Below are 19,398 nucleotides of genomic sequence, written 5' to 3' on the forward strand. Positions count from 1 at the left end.
AAGTATAAATAGGGTGACCCGACACCTGAAATTTCAAACGTGATTAATCTTCCCTCTGCGTTCAATGGCCACCAAAAGACTCGTCAAGACAGATGTATCACCGACTCGGAAACGACCATTTGTAGGTAGGTAACATTTGCTGGTTATCGCTAGTGATGCTCGATCCCAAGTTTCAATTGCCCTACGAGGCGTGACGTTGCACTGACATGAACATAATCGGTGCTGCAATGAATGCGAAAGTCTCAATTGTTCTGCATTTACTTTGGCCACAATGTGACTGCGACAGTCTGGCTGGAGCAGAGACAGCCGATGTATACAATAGAAGATCTTTGGCTGGAAATATAACTAACTCACTCTGTAACCCACGGTGATGATTGGACAGAAGGTGGTAACGCCATACAAATAACTCTTTTCGGGCTGAAATCACTTGTCTTATTAAGAGCACATAGCAACGAACATGGACGGGGTATTAATGGCATTTCAATGGGGTAAATCGATTCAATATACAAGTAAATTGATTCACTAGAACAGTCTGAAGAGTTGTTGTTTTTTTATTCAGGATTCCATATACACTTTTCCATCTTCTCACAAGGAGTCAAAGTTTCTTCACAGTGGATTTGTATCGCTTATTTGACATGGACAAACCAGATACAGTGCTAATTCTCAACACTTGGAGGCTATTCAGAAGGTAAATAGAACAAGCGAGACGAAATAGAAGTAGATAGAAAACAAGCATGTTGATTATTTAAACTATCACAGTAATTACTACCTTCAATATGAAACATCAACATTTCATTTAAATCTTTATTGATTTGCGCTATTCTCACCAGCACACTTGTGTCTTTTAAGCCCATCCTTACAAGAGAAACGTTGACCACAAACTGAGCACGCAAAATGCTTCTCCCCAGTGTTGGTTCTTGTGTGCGTGTTTAAAGTGTGCTGTCGAGTGAATCTTTTACCGCAGTCGGAGCAGGAAAAAGGTTTCTCACCCGCGTGTGTTCCAGTGTGTGTCTTTAAGTTTTCCTTTCTAGAGAATCTTTGACCGCAAATTGAGCAGGCAAAAGGTTTCTCACCAGTGTGGGCTCTTGTGTGTTTTTTTAAATATTCCTTTACAGAGAACCTTTGACCGCAAATTGAGCAGGCAAAAGGTTTCTCGCCAGTGTGTGTTCGAGTGTGTGTTTTTAAGGTTTCCTTTCTTGAGAATCTTTGACCGCAAACTGAGCAGGCAAAAGGCTTCTCACCAGTGTGCGTTCTTCTGTGTGTTCTTAAATTCACCTTTTGAGAGAATCTTTGACCACAAACTGAGCAGACAAAAGGTTTCTCGCCAGTGTGGGCTCTTGTGTGTATTTTTAAATATTCCTTCGTAGAGAATCTTTGCCCACACACTGAGCACACTAAAGGTTTCTCTCCCGTGTGTGTGCTGGTGTGTGTTTTTAAGGTTTCCTTTCTCGCGAATCGTTGACCACAAACTGAGCAGACAAAAGCTTTCTCGCCAGTGTGTGTTACGGTGTGCGTTTTTAAGTTTTCCTTTCGAGAGAATCTTTGGCCACAAATTGAGCAGACAAAAGGTCTGTCACCAATATGTGTTTTCGTGTGCGTTCTTAAGTGTCCCTTACAAGAGAATGTTTTATCGCATTCTGAGCAGGCATAAGGTTTCTCTCCAGTGTGGGTTCTTATGTGTGTATTTAGGTGTCCCTTATGTGAGAATGTTTTAGCGCATTCTGAACAGGCAAAAGGTTTCTCTCCAGTGTGGTGTATCATGTGCCTTTTCAAAATACACTTGTAGACAAAGGTTTCCCCACATACTGAACATTTCCAGCGTTTTTTCTCAGTTTGAAATGTCATATCACCGTCAGACTCCTCCTCCTCCTCCTCCTCATCATCATCATCAGTGTCCGGAGAGTTTGACGCCATGTTGTCACTATCTGATATTGGAGCGAAGAGGCTGTCTGTTTGTGATCCTCCACAGAGCTCACTATCACCTTTTGTTGTCAGTTGTTGACTCGAGCTGCGGCTCGGACGCTCCGCCCCTCCGTTCTCCTCATATTGACCTTCATCTTCACTCTTCAGAAGGTCCGCAGTCAATGGAAACTCTGTGATATCCACCTCGTCTTTAATGTATGAGTCTAACTCCTCCGTTTTCATATGGGGAGGTTGCGGCTGCTCCTCTTTAATGTCGGGAGACTCTGGCTCCTGCGGCTCGGAACGAAGACAATTTCCACTGACGTCTGCAGGACAAGGAAAACATGGTTAATATGGTCAAATGTGTTTACAGCGTGTGGGGAGTGACAGAAATATTTTTGTGGTCCCTCTGTATTGCAGAGTTATTTCACCTGGTGTGACCAAATGGTCAGTAAACTATTCTTTAAAAGGCAAAAAAAAAAAAAAAAAGGAAAAAAAAGCCCTGTAAGCGAAAAGCAGAAATGCGTCCACATAATGTTTATATTAAACCTGATTTCATACCGTGCCCGGTTGAGGACGTCATACGAAATCAAAACGCAGGAATGTCGTACAAATAGAAAGTATTGGCCGAGAGCGAAGAAGTGAACAAACCTCGAGGATTCTTGAAAGCTGGTCGCCGTCCGTTCTCGTCTTGCCTTCCACGAAGCTCCTCCTCGTACTTTGCTGTCGTCCTTGCAAACATTTTTCACAAGACTTTGCGCTTACACTTGAATTGCGCCGAGCGACGATCTGATCGCAAAGGCGTCTCCTTTGTCAGCGGCTAAGCTAGGCTAGACTAGGCTAGGCTAGGCTAAGCTAAGATAAGCTAAGCAAGGCCGAGAAGGCTTCAACGTGCACCGAAAACGAGTTGAACCGGACACAAAGACTTCCGGGTTGATGTTTTGCTCCAATAAAGGATTCAGTGCATTCAGTGCCAATTCTTACCATTTCTTTTTGTGAGACTTGTCAAGGCACCGGCGACGTCTGCGCGATATGCACTGCGCATGCGCCATAAATCGGCCATTTTGATAGCTCGCTAGCTACGGTCAAACCACTAGGACAAAATACATCAGTCGCTCTCACGTTAAATGCGACATATTTGGTCTGCGTTTTGTGCGTTTTCAGGCAAAACATTTCAGTCTCATTACATTATAAAATTAATGTAAAATTGTACAAGGGGTCCTTGGCTTACGACAGTAGCGACATATAATTTACTGTTTTTCCATTTGATTTATATTCCGTTTTTATCCCCCTCGTACAAATACTGTATTTACTGTAATTATTACTACTACTGTGTTAGTGCGCACTAACTATTAACTTAACAATGAATGAGTTAATTATAAAGGAGCGGAACTCTGTCGTAAACTGAGGACCTTGTGAACTATTTGAAGGGAATCCCAGGTCGGAATTACCTTTGATTTGAAAGATAACATCATTTTAACAGGCAAGTTTTAACAGGTATCCGTATATGGAACATGTTAGGTGAAGGACCTCCCTAAAAAGAAGAGATCAATGCCTGTAGATGCAAGGGAACTCTTGAAATATCGCGTTGTTTTATATCATTTTATATCATCTTCAGTATGACGGTGGAAAGGGAGAGAGAGGGATAAAACGCCAATTGGAAAAAAACAATAATCACCCGGGTTACAGATTTTCAGAGAGAGAGAGAGAATAAAATCCCGTTTTTGCCTCAACAAACAAAATGTATCATCTAGCAATATACAATAATCGTGGCCAAAGATGTAAATTATAAAATGAACCTAAAGAAGCTGTTGATTGGTGTAGGCGCAAAAAAAAAACAAGATTGGGGAGAATTGTGACATTAAAAATTTGGCATAACTCTTTTCGACACTAATCTGATTCCTTAATAAAGTGTACCGCTGCTGCTGCTCTAGTCCAATTTACACCGTGTCAAACCAAATAGTGTGCTTCCATCTAGTGGTCAACAGTGGAATTACTTACTTATATATGACCCTCCAACCCTTCCCCATGCTGCAAATTCAATAAATGATTATTTTCAATTCTTGAAAACCTGTCAAATGTCTTGAAACTCTTGTGCCCAATAATTTGGAACAGTTCAGTTATTTTATTTTTTGACTTAAAAAAAAAAAAGCAGTGTTATCAATCTGAGGATTGTTCAAGAACATTTGAACTTTGACAATTGATGACTTGAACAATTTGGGAAAATCTCAGAAGAGTATAATTTGCATAATAAATTGGAACTACTTGTACTTGGAAATACTTCGAATGAGTCAGGTGGAATAAACCATTTTACATTTTTACAGTCTCAGACGGTTTGATGATGAAAGCAACTGTATTAATAAACCTTCACAGTGAAATGCATTTTAACTTGATATTTACGATGTTTTTTTTTTTTTGACTTCTGAAGAAAAGAAAACAATCTTTAAAACTTTTTTAAAAAGTCCAACACCCCACAGAAAAGAAGCATGGCTGCCATTCTGCGCCTACGACCCTGTAACTAGGCCGACTGACTGATTACAAGTTTGTAGACACCTGACACCGCTAATTAGAGGAACAAATTGTTTTCCATCTTTTCATGAGGTACCACCATTTTTGTCCAGGCCTGTTTCATGAGTTTGTTCTTTCAAATAATTCCGTTGAACCACTATTCAAAAGCAATGTATGATTTATATCGGTCAATTTTCAGTATATATTTATTTATTGTTACTTTAGTCAGATTCCAGTTATTTCTGTGACCAATGAGGGCTTTTCTTTCATGAAGAGAGAGGCATACCAAGCGTGTACATCTCTGAGCTCCTTGTTCCTCATTCGACTGCAGGACTTCTCAGATCCACAAATCCGGGCCTTTTATTTAACCCAAACTGCAATACTGCGGGACCATGCGCTACAATCTGTTCAGTTTGATCGGGATGATGTCACGTGTGCGGCCTTGTCTATCCTATCTTTGACATATCTGGCTCAATTCGGCATGTGGATGTGTCAGACATGCGCTTTGTAACTGCATGTTTTATAAAGTGAGATAGATTTAATTATATATATACTAATTACTTACCTTGACTTACCAGTGCTCCAGCACAGTCACTTGGTCTATATTTATTTCCTTACATCTTCTTTATATCTTTATACAATATAGTGCTATTTTTCCTCATCAACAACACATAACAAAAAATATGGTGTTTTGGGCGGGGGGGGATTCGTGGCATTTCAATGGGGAAAGTTAAGTTAATTGAGGTACTATCACTGTTTAATGAGCTGTACTTTATTCAGAATTACATTACCACTTTTCCATTTTAGCGTTATAGTTTATTCAAAGTCTATATCAACCAATCATTCACTTGATATGGACATAAAAAAAAAAAAAAATGGAGATACTCGATATATTGCTTTCAGTTATTTAGTGTAAATTCTCAACACTTGTCCAGTGGAGCCAAGCGTACAAGAGTGTAAGCTATTTAAAATCAGAGTCAGAGTAATTGCCTTCATTCTTAAATATCCCAAAAATTTATTAAATAAATTATTAAATCTTCATTGATCACTGCTATTCTCACCAGCACACTTGTGTTTCTTAAGCTGTTCCTTACGAGAGAATCCTTTACCACAATCTGGGCAGGCAAAAGGTTTCTCGCCAGTGTGCATTCTTGTGTGTATTTTTAAGGTTCCCTTACGAGAGAATTTTTGACTGCAAACTGAGCAGGCAAAAGGTTTCTCACCAGTGTGTGTTCTTGTGTGATTTTTTAAGGTTCCCTGCCGAGAGAATTTTTGACCACAAACTGAGCAGGCAAAAGGTTTCTCACCAGTGTGGGTTCTATTGTGTATTTTTAAACTTCCCGTTTCAGAGAATCCTTGACCACAAACTGAGCATGCAAAAGGTTTCTCACCAGTGTGTGTTCTAATGTGTCTATTTAAGACTCCCTTTGTTGAGAATGTTTGCTCACAAAGTGAGCAGGCAAAAGGTTTCTCACCTGTGTGCGTTAATGTGTGTGACGTTAAGCTTCCCTTATGAGCACATTTTTGCCCACAAAATGAGCAGGCAAAGTGTTTCTCTCTTGTGTGTGTTCCTGTGGCTCCCTTATGACATAATCTTTGATTGCTTACTGAACAGGCAATAGGTTTATCTTCAGCGTGTGTTCTTGTGTGTCTTCTTAAGTTTCCCTTCAGAGAAAATCCTTGCCCACACACTGAACAGGAAAACGGTTTCTCTCCAGTGTGTGTTCTTGTGTGTGTTTTTAAAGTTCCCTTCTCAGAGAATCTTTGACCACAAACTGAGCAGGAAAAAGGTTTCTCTCCAGTATGCATTCTTGTGTGTCTTCTCAAGTGTACCTTCTGAGAAAAACTTTGACCGCAAACTGAGCATACAAAAGGTTTCTCGCCAGTGTGACTTCTTTTATGAATATCTAAGTATACCTTTTCAGAGAATGATTGACCACAAACTGAGCAGACAAAAGGTTTCTCACCAGTGTGTGTTCTTATGTGTGATCTTAAGCTTCCTTTATGAGCAAATCTTTTTCCACACATTGAGCAGGAAAACGGTTTCTCTCCAGTGTGTGTTCTACTGTGTATTTTTAAGCTTCCCTTTATAGAGAATCTTTGACCACAAACTGAGCAGGCAAAAGGCTTCTCGCCAGTGTGGGTTCCTTTGTGTGTTTTTAAGGTTCCCTTCTGAGAGAATCTCTGACCACAGATTAAGCAGGCAAAAGGTTTCTCGCCAGTGTGGATTCTTGTGTGCGTATTTAAGTGTCCCTTATGAGAAAACATTTTGCCGCAATCTGAGCACGCAAAAGGTTTTTCTAAAGTGTGACGTATTAGATGTGTTTTCAAAAGAGACTTGGATACAAATGTTTCCCCACACTGGGAACATTTCCAGCGTTTGTTAGTGGGAGATGTCAAACCACTTTCAGACTGTTCGTCATCATCGTCATCATCATCAGTGTCAGGAGAGTGTGACATGATGTCGTCACTGTCGGATATTGGAGCCAAGTGGCTGTCTGCTCGTGATTCTCCACAGTGGTTAGCGTCGCCTTCCGTTGTCATGCGTTGACCTGAGCTGCTGCTTGGAGGCTCCGCCCATCTGTTCTCCTCAGCTTGCCCTTCATCTTCACTCTTCAAAACGAAACAAGTCACTGGCATCTCTGTGAAATCATCCTCCTCTTTGACGTAGAGCGGCTCCTCCGCCTCCTCCGTTTTGATGTGACGGGGCTCTTCGTCCTCCTCTTTGACATCAGGGAACTCGGGCTCCTCCTGCTCGGGACCGAGACATTTTTCACTGACGTCTGCAGGACACACGAAGACAAAACACGACTTGAGAAAGTCAAGTCTGTTGTGACTTTCATGTCGACTATTGTTGTTTTTAATTATTTTTAAGGTTATTAAGTGAGCCAAACGAGTGAAATAACACAAGGTTTTGAGGAAATGCAAAATAATACAAATAAAAATACATAAAAACAAGAATCACTCATTTAGAGACAGCCTAAGGACGGCGACAACCGGTCGTGAATACAAATAACAGCTAACGGGTTCAAAATTTGCCAGCATGTTTTGACGGTATTTATTATGACTGGATCGTTATTCAAATCTGAGGTAGCAACGCGGCGACTGGAAGTTGTGCGGCGGTGCAAGACGTGGCTTGAAAATGACACCAATCTGTATCGGGAGCTGTATTGGGTTGCCGCCTTCCCCCGTTATACTTGCCTATTTTTAATGTTTAATAAAACCCCTGCTTCGGGGTTTGCTCCTCACAATTACAAAGTTGTTCCTCAAATGAAGAAATTATTAGCAAAACTGCTCCTCAATAGGAGAAAAATATATATTTTGAGTAGTGTACAATATTGTTTGAGGTTTTTTTGAGGGCGAGTAGTAGCACTACCACGAGATGATCTTAACAAGACTAAAACACAATAGGACAGGATTAATAACTGAAGGATAAGAAGAAATACAATAGAATAGGATTAAAAACAATTAATAGATCAGCAAATCAATAAGAAAGTAATAAAAAAATTAAATAAAAAAATTTAAAAAAAAAAAACAGTGAAACGAGTGTCTGTCAATTGAGTAAAAGTGTTCCACCGGAACAATGCATGCAGCATTACCCGCAACCTTTTCGGATCAAAACTTCTGAATTGCGGAAATGCGTCCACACAAATCAAGTGCACATTATTGGACGTCAATAACGTCATACGGCGCCCAGCAGGATTCCATTTCTTACAACAACAACAAAATATAAAAAAAAAAAAAAAAAAAAACGTGAATCTTGTTGAAACAAAAAAAGAACTGATGAAACAAGTGAGAGTAAAAAGTCAACAAACCTGCTGCGTGCAACAAAGCTCGAGGATGCTTGGGAAGCGCGTCGGGTAGTCGACGTTGACGCCCTTTCTCCTCTTTTGCTCCATAAAGTTCCTCCGCGTACTCAGCTGTGGTTGTTGCGAACATTTTCGCACGATAATCACAACAACTGACGTCTCCTCCGTTAGCGGCTAGCAAGCTAAGCTACGCTAAGCTAAGCTAAGCTAAACAACCCCGAGAAGCTTCCAAGTGAACCGAGACGAGTTGAACCGGACGCGGAGATTCGAATGGGTGATGTTCGACTCCAATAAAGTAGTGATGGACGCACTGTGTCGAGGCTTCAGTCCATTCAGTGCTAATTTAGGAAGAAGTACAGGATTCCGTGAAGCCCGTGTGCTTGCGCAAAATACGTACGCGGAAGTTGCTCTCCACGGCAACACCACATGGACAAACTTCATGTCGCTAACGACCCCCCCAAAAAAAACACACACAAAAAAAGCGATTGTAGAAGCCATACTTTAAAAAGAACGTCCTTTGCATGTTCACTTGGAGAATACATGACAAAGCGTCACTCAAACAGCTGGCTTCTGTTTGAGTGACGTCAAACTGCATCCGGATGAGCCGGAACTCCCTTTTGGTCACGTGATCCGACACGACAAAAAGAGTATCAATCCGAACACACAGTACGTCTCGCTTGAATCAAAGAAAAATGAAAAGAAAAATCCTGCTCATGCAGTTTGGGGAGCAACGAACAATACAAGAGTGATTCGCGGCCATGGCGCTATTGTCACAAACGTTATCGTGAGTTCAACACAAATACGTGCCAGCGACATCTGGTGGCAGGCACAACAATTGAATGCTCGTAGCGTATAATATAGGCAGAAGGTATAATAAACTTGTTTATCCACCCGTTGCCATTCATACAGCAAAAAAAAAAAAAAAAAAAAAAACATTACAAAAACATATTTTTTTAAAAAGCATGTATTGTAAATTGACACGAGATCAACATTTTTTTGGGTGACATTTTTCTTTCGATTTTTGTAAAATGGGTGCATCGGTTCAATACGACTTGCGAAACATTAATATACTTTTTTGGAGGGGTCAAAATCTTTCTTGAAACACTGATACAGAGTATATAACGTAGATTTTCTACAGATTTTGAAATGTCTTCCTGTGTAGCACTTTCGATGCTGATCTTCTGTTGGAACAATTTACTGAATAAAAAAGAAAAGAAAAACAGCACTATGCTGTTGCCATAGTAATACATTTACATTTCTGAACATGTCAATAGAACAGCTTTTCACTATATTTTGTCAATTGAATTTTTTATTTTGGGGCTAATGGAATTTGCTTGTCCCAACCGCAAAAGAGATGATGCACTTTCAGACTTATTTCCTCATATTGTCTCAATGGCTTTATACAACACTGCTATTTTTATTTGTCAAGAACACATAACAACAAATATGGTGGTTTTTTTTGGGGGGGGCGGATTAATGGCATTTCAGTTGGGGACATTTTGATATGATATATTGATATACAAGTTAACTGACTAACTATCATCGTTTTTCATCTTACAACAAAGAGTCAAAGGCTCTTCACAGGCAATTTCAATCAATCATTCGCTTACTCGATATGGGCTTCACAAAAACATCGGTTAAACCTGATACATTTTGTTATCAAGCACGAGTGTTAATACTCAACAACTGTCCACAGTAGGCAAGAATGCAAGTGTAGAATATTTCAAATTTGTCTCTAACCATGCCAGTTTTCATTTAAAGCTTCACCGGTCGCCGCTCTTCCTCCCAGCACACTTGTGTCTCTTAAGCTGATCGTTACGAGAGAATCTCTGCTCACAAACTGAGCATGCAAAGGGTTTTTCTCCAGTGTGCATTCTTGTATGTCTTCTCAAGCATTCCTTTGAAGACAATCTTTGTCCACACACTGAGCAGACAAAAGGTTTCTCGCCAGTGTGTGTTCTTGTGTGTATTTTTAAGGTTTGCTTGTGAGAGAATCGTCGACCACAAACTGTGCAGGCAAAAGGTCTTTCACCGGTGTGTGTTCTTGTGTGTATTTTTAAGTTTACCTTCTGAAAGAATGTTTGACCACAAACTGTGCAGGCAAAAGGTTTCTCGCCAGTGTGTGTTCTCGTGTGTGTTTTCAAGTATTCCTTCTGACAGAATCTGTGGCCGCAAATTGAGCAGGCAAAAGGTTTCTCACCAGTGTGGGTTCTTGTGTGCCTTGTTAACTTTGCCTTAATCGAGAAAGATTGACCACAAATCAAACACGCAAAAGGTTTCTCACCAGTGTGTGTTCTTGTGTGTATTTTCAAGTTCACCTTCTGAGAGAATCTTTGACCACAAAATGAGCAGACAAAGGGTTTCTCACCAGTGTGGGTTCTTGTGTGTATTTTTAAGTTCACTTTCTGAGAGAATCTTTGACCGCAAAATGAGCAGGTAAAAGGTTTCTCTCCAGTGTGGACTATTGTGTGTTTTTTCAAAACAGACTTGGAGGAAAACGTTTTTTTACACTGAGAACATTTCCAGCGTTTTTTGCCAGTGTGACGTGTCACATCACCTTCAGACTGTTCTTCATCATCTTCATCATCATCATTGTGATCAGATGAGTGTGATGTTAAGTCGTCGCTATCTGATATTGGAGCGAGGAGGCCACAGTGGTCTCCATCACCTTCTGTTCTCATGTGTTGACTTGAGCTGCTGCTTGGAGGCTCCGCCCCTCTGTTCCCCTCATATTGACCTTCGTCTTCGCTCTTCAAAAGGACACCAGTCACTGGCAACTCTGCGATATCCTCCTCCTCTTTGATGCAGACCAGCTGCTCCTCCTTTTTGACGTGATGGGGCTCTTCGTCCTCTTCTTTAATGTCAGGGAACTCGGGCCCCTGCTGGTCAGGACAAAGATTTTTTACACTGGCGTCTGCGGGACACAAAAAAGACAAACATACATGGTTTGGTAAAGCCAAGTCTGTTGTGACGTCGATGTTATGTATTCTAGTTTATATTTATTTAAGGTTGTTCGGCTAGCTAAATTGGACAAGAGTCAGACGACCGATGATGTCTGTAAACTACGCAGGATTACCGTCCCTACAAAATTTGGCAATACGACTGATTTATCTTACCATCTCAGCCACTTCCTGTCAAAGCAGCCGCAACAACGATTGTTCAGGCTACGAATTACGGTTACGCGCTTCCAAAGCGCTGCGAGGAGGCCACCTTCAAAATAAAAGCCTTTCAAATAATACAGGGACAGCAATGCTTTGGATTTCAAACAACGATATGAAATAAGCTCTTTTTTATCACGCAACCAGTCCACTTCTGAAATAAAGTAGACTGTCCCAAGTATGCACCCAGGAAGATTGAATCAGATCTGAAGTTGCATTTAAAAAAGTCAAGTTTATTTGCAATCCACGAATATCAATGCAATTATACCTCATTGAAAATAACAATAAGCTGCTGCTTATTGATGTCAGCCACAGCTCACGCCCAGACACTCGCATGCAGAATAATAATAAAAAAAAAAACAGCATATTCACATTCATAAAGCATTGTCTACATATTTTATGTGTGCATTTTTTTCTTTTTTGTTGTTGTCTTCAAACACATTTACAGTACGTTTAAAAGTATATAATGTTAAACTGGGGGTTGAGTATTTTTTTTAAAATGTATATGGTCTCTCTATGTAATGCAGAATTTTAATTTAAAATGAATTTCATTTGGCACGACCAAAATGTTCCACAAGCCAGCCTCCGAGAGGAAAACCAAAAATTTATTTTGCAGGCATTTTTCCAAACAAGACATGGAAGTCGAGTAAACCTATTGAACTTTGAACTTAGCTAATATCCACGACACATTCAGTTCCAAACGCTCACATGTTGAGGCGACGAACGTCACACAGTGCTCACATGAGGAGCCTGTCGAAAAAATGTTTTTAAAAACAGAAGTGTTGACTCGCAAGTGAGAGTAAAAAGGGAACAAACCTGCTCTGTGTAACACAACTCGAGGATTCTTCAAAACAGCGTCCAGTCGTTGACGTTTTCGCTCGTTCTCCTCTTTTGTCGCACAAATTTCATCCTCGTACTTTACTTTGGTTCGTGCACACATTTTTTTCCCCTCCCCACAAGATGATGACAACACTTTTTACACTTGATCGCTGCTGAGCGATGTGTTGATAACAAAGGCGTCTCCTTTAGCTAGCAATCTAAGCTAAGCTAAACTCAGCTAAGCAAGGCCGAGAAGCTTCGACGTGCACCGAGACGAGTTTAACCGGACACGAAGACTTACAAAAATGATGTTTATGTCCAGCAAAACAATGCTAAACGTACTCTGTCGAGGATTCAGTGTGGTAAATCAGTACTAATTTAGGAAGAATGATTTAGTGACGAGCGTGTGGTTGCGTACCAAAACGTATGCGGAAGTGCAGTTACGACGTCAAATGTACGGCATCTCCATTTGGACAAACCTCGGATCGTTGTTGCGAATAGACTAACAACAACAGAAAAAAAAGAGAGAATACCTCGTCCAAATTTTGTTAAATACTTAAAAAACGAAAAAAAATGTCTGCGGACTGTGACATACGAAGTCGCCATTTTGTCACCAATCTTGAAATGACGTCACTATGCTATGCAATGCAAAGCGATTGACTATATCCAAATGTTACCATATGTAAGGGACATTTTCTATTTCAATCAATCATTTATTTGGGATGGACGCTTCCAAAAACATTGGACATACCAGATCGTTTGCTCCAAGTGTTATTGCACGAATGCAAATTCTCAACACTTGTCCATAGGAGGCTTTTAGAAGTATACTAGAAGAAAAATTAAATACAAGAAGGTCAATTATTTAAAATCAGTGTCATTGTAATTACCTTCAATATTGAATAAAAACAAGAAAGCAGTTGATTTTAAAACCAGACAAAAATCTTTCCTTTTATTGATGGTGAGTTGTAGGGGAACTATGTCATTGTTTGGGTGTGTTCGTGTAACTGCTCATTATGTGGGATGGGGAACTCTTAAATCAGGTACATCATTTCTTTTCGACACGTTTTCCAACTAAGCCAGTTTCTTTGTTTTTCTTTTTGGAAGTGGAGCTGGGAGTGGAACAGGGACGTGATGATCTTTTCTAACATTCTGGAGAGAAAGTGGGAGGTTGGCGATGGTACAAAGCTTTTTCAAATTATTGGAATCTGAACCTGGTTTTATTTCAGTATCGGGGTTATGGCTGCTTAGTTACGCATTCGTGACTGGTTAGAGATAGATTTTTTTTTTTAAAAACACACATATTTGTTGATTGTAATATGCATTTGCTACAATAATAGCCCCATCGCTCAAAACAAAATAAAAAATAATAATAAATTAGAAAGTCCTGCTCAGGCAGGTTGGGGAGCAACAAACAATGACATACTTATCTTTTATTTACAGTATATTAAGTGCATTATCCAAAACTGGTAAATAACATTCGCTGCTATCTTAACTCCAAAACTGCTATAGACTGAATTGATATTATTTACTACTGCTTCTTCAAAAATATTCACGAGGTCAGTCGAGCGTCCGGTGGGAGGAGCGGGTGGAGGTTGCCCACGAGCCAAAATCAGTCAAGTGCAGCGCTACCTTTATTTAACAGTGGCCCAACAGTTACAATCTGTCACTTAGTCCATTTTTTTTCTTGTGGCGAAAGCCAAAATTCTGAAGAGAAAAAGAAATGAAGCAAAAAAGGTGCTCTACCGCTTTGACGGCTGCTTTAGAGCGCCTCGTTGTCGCGACATGGGAAAACACCTCAATGACCCTGTGGGACATATTCCAGTCAGCCAGCTGATGCTTTAAGTGAATATATTTTCATGGCTCAAACATGTAGTTAAGTGTAGATATTTTAAAAAATGGTGGACGATGTAGCATCCATTTACTTTGGTCGTAGAAGTGGCATTTGATTGACAGGTGATGGTTGAGCAGGGACTGTTTTCACACATTTGAGAACGGAGACAACGGTTTGATTTTCCACAATTTTAGCTTAACCTTGTGTCATTTTTCTCTACTGTCTGCAGCCAGGTCGGCATTGCAAAGCAGAATCTGTTCTCAATTGCTTGAATAAAATTCATATTTAGCAGAGTTGTTAACAGTATTATTCTATGTGCTGTGAGAAATTTTGAAGACACACTTATTTTCACTTTACATGGACTTTAAGAACACGAAACAACAAATGCGGTGTTTAGGGGCGAGGCTGAATCATGACATTTGAATGGCTTAAATCTATTTACGATACAAGTTAGTTGAGTTATTATCACTGTTTGAACAATTGTATTTTATTCAGGATCACTTGAACACTTTTCCATCTTACCACAAAGAGTCAAAGTTTCTTCACAGTCTATTTCAATCAAACATTCATTTACAGTCATTGACACGGACATCGCAAAAACGTTGGTTTAACCTGAGTGCTAATTCCCAACACGTTTCTACAGAAGGCAACAACATAAGAGTATAGATTTTTAAAAATAAGTGTCAGAGTAATTGCCATCAGTATGAAACTTCTACAATTTTAATTTAAAGCTTCAATGATCGCTGCTATTCTCACCAGCACACTTGTGTCTCTTAATCTGCTCCTTACGAGAGAATCTTTTACCACAAACTGAGCATGCAAAAGGTTTCTCACCAGTGTGTGTTCTTGCGTGTGCTCTTAAGTGTCCCTTAACAGAGAAACATTGACCACAAACTGAGCAGGCAAAGGGTTTCTCGCCAGTGTGCGTTCTTGTATGTGCTTTTAAGCTTCCCCTCTCAGAGAATCTTTGACCGCATACTAAGCAGGCAAAAGGTTTCTCACCAGTGTGTGTTCTTGTGTGTCTATTTAAGCTTATCTTCGCAGAGAATCTTCGACCGCACACTGAGCAGGGAAAAGGTTTCTCTCCGGTGTGGGTTCTTGTGTGTGATATTAAGTGTGGTTTCTGATAGAATCTTTTACCACAAACTAAACAGGCAAAAGGCTTCTCTCCAGTGTGTGTTCTTGTGTGTGTTTGTAAACATGATTTTGAAGAGAATCTTTGGCCACACACCGAACAAACATAAGGTTTCTCACCAGTGTGGATTCTTGTGTGTCTACTTAAAGTGAGGCTACAAGATAAACGTTTACCGCACACTGAGCAGTTAAAACGTTTCTCACCAGTGTGGGTTCTTGTGTTTCTGCTATCAATGGTTTTCTCACCAGGGTGGGATCTTGTGTGTCTGCTTAAAGCACGTCTACAAGAAAAACATTGACCGCACAGTGAGCAAACAAAAGTTTTCTCGCCAGTGTGGGTTCTTGTGTGTGAACTTAAACTTCCCTTATAAGCAAAACTTTGCCCGCAAACTGTGCAGGCAAAAGGTTTCTCACCAGTGTGTGTTCGTGTGTGTACATTTATGTATTGCTTTGTAGAGAATGTTTTGCCACAATCTGAACATGCAAAAGGTTTTTCACCACTGTGTGTTCTTGTGTGTATTTTTAAGTGTCCCTTCCTAGAAAATCTTTTGCCACAGTCTGAGCAGGCAAATGGTTTCTCGCCAGCGTGTGTTCTTGTGTGTCTTCTCAAGTGTACCTTATGAGCAAACCTTTGCCCACAAACTGAGCATGCAAAAGGTTTCTCGCCTGTGTGCGTTCTTGTGTGTATTTTTACGTATTCCTTTGAAGAGAATCTTTTGCCACAAACTGAGCATGCAAAAGGCTTCTCACCAGTGTGGGTTCTGTTGTGTCTGCTTAAAGTGAGGCTACAAGAAAAACGTTTACTGCACACTGAGCAATGAAAAGGTTTCTCTCCAGTGTGCATTCTTGTGTGCAATGTCAAACCTTTTTTTGCCGAGAACCTTTTGTCACAATCTGAGCATGCGAAAGGTTTTTCTACAGTGTGTAGTGTCCAGTGTGTTTCCAAAAGAGACTTGGAGACAAATGTTTCCCCACATTGAGAACATTTCCAGCATTTGTTGTCAGCGTGACGCATCAAATCGCCTTCAGACTGTTCATTTTCATCAGTGTGAGGAGAGTGTGACGTGGTGTCGTGACTATCTGATAGCGGAGCTGAGAGGCTGCCTGCTCGTGATCCTTCAAGGTGGTCTCCACCACCGTCTGTTGTCACGTGTTGACTTGGAGGCTCCGCCCCTCTGTTCTCCTCAGATTGACCTTCATCTTCACTCTTCAATAGGTAACTCGGCAGTAGAGACTCTGTGATATCATCCTCCTCTTTAATGTATCGGGGCTCTTCCTCCTCCTTTTTGATGTGAGGGTTCTGCAGCTGCTCCTCCTCTTTAATGTCAGGGTCCTCTTCCTCCCCCTCGATGTTAGGAGACTTGTGCTTCACGTTAATGTGGGGCGGCTCTGCATCTTCCTCTTTTCTGTCAGGAGACTCAGGCTCCTGCTGCTCCATATGAAGATATTTTTCACGGATGTCTGCAGGAAACGAGAAGACAAACATACATGTTTTGGTAAAGTCGAGTCGTGTGACTTTGATGTTGTGGGATCTTGTTTTTATTTATATTTAAGGTTCACCCGGTGAGCTGAATGACCAAAAGATCAGACTTAGGGTTCATCTGAAGTAAAAAAAAAAAAAAAAAAAATTTCATAAAAATATCAATAACGGTCATAAAGGGTTGATCACGACCAGACAGCTCAACCATTTCCAAGAGACGAATGATGATGTCTACCCACCTTGGGTGTATACACTGACTTAACATTTAACCACACTTGAAATTGCAGCATACAGGAATATATAGAATTGAATAACATCTGATTATCATTTATGTGCAATCCAGCATCTGAAAAGTCTAAAAGGAACTAGTTTAAAAATAAATACATCTTTCAGGCAGACAAGACATATTTTGCTCGGCCATGACTGGACCACACTTAAATGTTCTTCATACAAATTTACATTTAACAATTGACAAAGTCAAAACAGTATTCATTTCATGTGCAACACATCTTTATTTAATTACATTATTTGTATCCTTGATTTGTAAAGCCAAATATGACCGTTTATATGAATATGCATACAAAACAAGATTGACATTTGATTCATACTCCGCTAACAGAAAGACATTTTCTGCGGGACATGCATGTGTCCCATCGACAAGACGGAAAAAAACAATCATGTTGATTTTGGCCACATTTGTTCAGTCGCTTGCAACGCTCATTTCAAATCTTATCAACTCCAAATAGCTCTCCGCTGTGCTATATTTATCCCTTACTATGCATTTGAACAACTTTGTTTGTCCGTTTAGAAAGCCTTCCAATGATACAATGATCCATTAAGAAGGTTTTGGGCGCCATCCCTCGAAACTAAATTCAACAAATTGCATCCACGTGGTGGTGTTAACCTTTCAAGCGAGCAACACGTGTGCACGGACAATATCACGATACTTGCAGGCATATTCTTTATGCTCTGCGAAGAACGACTACTGTTGAGTTGTCGCATCTCTGTCTACATGTACGCGTAGATGCGTGCGTCTATTACAGTGCCCCCACGTGGCCAAGGCGCGCACACCATAATGCCTATCGAATTAAAGCAAAAACTGGTTGAATTATTTACATTCTATGTCATGATGCCATTACAGTACATTTTCATAACTGTACATTGTCAATAACGATATTGTGGAATGCAAACAAGTTTGGTGGTGGTTGTTTTTTTGTTTTTGTTTTTTGAGGGGGGGGGCATGAAATGGATTAATGGCACTTACTTACTTTGTATGGGGAAAGATTACAATAGAATTGAACTTTATTGTCACTGTTACAGGAACAATGAAAACCAGTTAGGCATCTCACAATTCACAGCGTTGAAGTACACAAAAACTGTACATGTAAGCACACAAATTATCAAAAAGACACGTAATATATACCAAATATATAGTTAACATTTGAGACACGGGCGCTTTGAGTTGCGAGCGTGGCGAGCCACTGGGCTACATTCAAATTTCCAATTTTATTTCAAAACGTCTGAAATGCTGCCCATCGGGTCCACATATTACACATTATTGGGCGCTACTAATCTGATATGAAACGCAACGTCATAGAATGCCCGGATGAAGATTCCACGACAAACGTAATTACAGTAATATTGCAAAAAAAAAAAACAACAACAACACAACGCGTGGATTCTCGCAAGCGGCGTCCAGTTTTTGACTTTATGACGCACGTTCTCCTCTTTTTGTTCCACAAAGTTCCCCCTCGTACTCAAAATGTCGTTCTCACAAACATTTTCGCACGATAATCGCGACGCTTTACACTCACGCTTCATTAATCTGTGCTGAGAACAAACGCGTCTCATTTGTTAGCGGCTAGCAAGCTAAACTAAGCTAAGGCTTCAATGACGAGCTGAACCGGACACGAAGACTTCATCGATGATTTAATTTCGCTCCAGTAAAACAAGAATGGACGTACTGTGTCGAGGATGCAGTCCGTTCAGTGCAAATTCCGGAAGAAGGATTTAGCGGTGTTGGCACAAACTGTGCAAAGGCTTCGACGCGCGCGCCGAGATTCAGGAAGTACATAACCCCCCTTTTTGTTTTTCTTCCGCTTTGCTAAATGCGTGACGCAGCCACTGTCCTGTGGCGCCACCTAATGACGCCAGTTTGACACTGAAGCCACAAAACGTTTTTTCAATTCCTGAACTCCCAACAAGCATCGCGTCAAATCGCGTGGCATGACGTCGTCACAATAACGGCTTCATTTTTTTTTTTTTTATTTAACTTTATTGAATTTACAAACGCCTTTGCCTGGTTGGCGGTTTCATCGGGCGATAATGTAAATCGTTTCATAGTTGTCCATTTTCCACTGCGTGATGTCATAGTGACATCTTCTGATGTCCCTGCTCCCTTGTACTTTTACAGTCTGAGGTTCGATTCCCAAAGCAAATCATAACTTTTTTTTTTTTTTTTTAATAAATACTCATTTATAATCTCTATGGGAACCTAAACAGGGGCGTTGCAATGTTTTGACGTTGGCTTTGTCTTTGTGGGGGGGCACAAGCATCTTGAGCTCGGGCACGGCCCCGCGTCACGACGGGTGTGTACGGAAGTACGAAAGTCAATGAAGTGGTCATTTCATAAGTGGTTCACTACCTTCATTGTTGAATGGAAATAAATAAAAGTTAAGGTTTCAAAGTGGATAACGTGCTCTTCGTCGAACCAGTGTGTGGCCCTTAAAAGGACCTTTGGGTTTTGCTTGACGGCAG

The 19,398-nt window shown here is 40.5% G+C and overlaps 4 protein-coding genes across 6 annotated transcripts; all 4 read right to left on the reverse strand.

Moving 5' to 3' along the window:
- Window positions 1-526: 526 nt before the first annotated feature.
- LOC133490105 (gastrula zinc finger protein XlCGF57.1-like) lies at window positions 527-2,991 on the reverse strand. 2 transcript variants are annotated; one of them, XM_061799732.1, is made up of 3 exons: window positions 2,887-2,991; window positions 2,554-2,633; window positions 527-2,228 (listed from the first exon to the last, which is right to left on the reverse strand). In XM_061799732.1, exons 1-3 carry the CDS (start codon window positions 2,952-2,954, stop codon window positions 805-807), a joined length of 1,572 nt encoding a protein of 523 aa, XP_061655716.1. In that variant the 5' UTR covers window positions 2,955-2,991; the 3' UTR covers window positions 527-804. The 2 variants fall into 2 exon arrangements, with proteins under 2 accessions (XP_061655716.1, XP_061655717.1); XM_061799733.1 differs by lacking the exon at window positions 2,554-2,633 and having other exon boundaries at window positions 2,887-2,980.
- A 2,414-nt stretch (window positions 2,992-5,405) lies between these two features.
- On the reverse strand, window positions 5,406-9,067 carry LOC133490103 (gastrula zinc finger protein XlCGF57.1-like). 2 transcript variants are annotated; one of them, XM_061799730.1, is made up of 2 exons: window positions 8,226-9,067; window positions 5,406-7,161 (listed from the first exon to the last, which is right to left on the reverse strand). In XM_061799730.1, the coding sequence occupies exons 1-2, from the start codon at window positions 8,307-8,309 to the stop codon at window positions 5,449-5,451; spliced, it is 1,797 nt and encodes a 598-aa protein (XP_061655714.1). In that variant the 5' UTR covers window positions 8,310-9,067; the 3' UTR covers window positions 5,406-5,448. The 2 variants fall into 2 exon arrangements, with proteins under 2 accessions (XP_061655714.1, XP_061655713.1); XM_061799729.1 differs by having other exon boundaries at window positions 5,406-7,193.
- A 98-nt stretch (window positions 9,068-9,165) lies between these two features.
- On the reverse strand, window positions 9,166-12,807 carry LOC133490106 (zinc finger protein OZF-like). The gene is made up of 2 exons (XM_061799734.1): window positions 12,194-12,807; window positions 9,166-11,133 (listed from the first exon to the last, which is right to left on the reverse strand). The coding sequence occupies exons 1-2, from the start codon at window positions 12,315-12,317 to the stop codon at window positions 9,983-9,985; spliced, it is 1,275 nt and encodes a 424-aa protein (XP_061655718.1). The 5' UTR covers window positions 12,318-12,807; the 3' UTR covers window positions 9,166-9,982.
- A 353-nt stretch (window positions 12,808-13,160) lies between these two features.
- Window positions 13,161-19,349, reverse strand: LOC133490104 (gastrula zinc finger protein XlCGF57.1-like). Its single transcript, XM_061799731.1, has 2 exons — window positions 18,606-19,349; window positions 13,161-16,622 (listed from the first exon to the last, which is right to left on the reverse strand). The coding sequence occupies exon 2, from the start codon at window positions 16,597-16,599 to the stop codon at window positions 14,761-14,763; it is 1,839 nt and encodes a 612-aa protein (XP_061655715.1). The 5' UTR covers window positions 16,600-16,622; window positions 18,606-19,349; the 3' UTR covers window positions 13,161-14,760.
- Between the last annotated feature and the right edge of the window lie 49 nt (window positions 19,350-19,398).

Source organism: Phyllopteryx taeniolatus, chromosome 15, assembly GCF_024500385.1.
Source record: "Phyllopteryx taeniolatus isolate TA_2022b chromosome 15, UOR_Ptae_1.2, whole genome shotgun sequence".
Classification (NCBI taxonomy): Eukaryota; Metazoa; Chordata; class Actinopteri; order Syngnathiformes; family Syngnathidae; genus Phyllopteryx; species Phyllopteryx taeniolatus.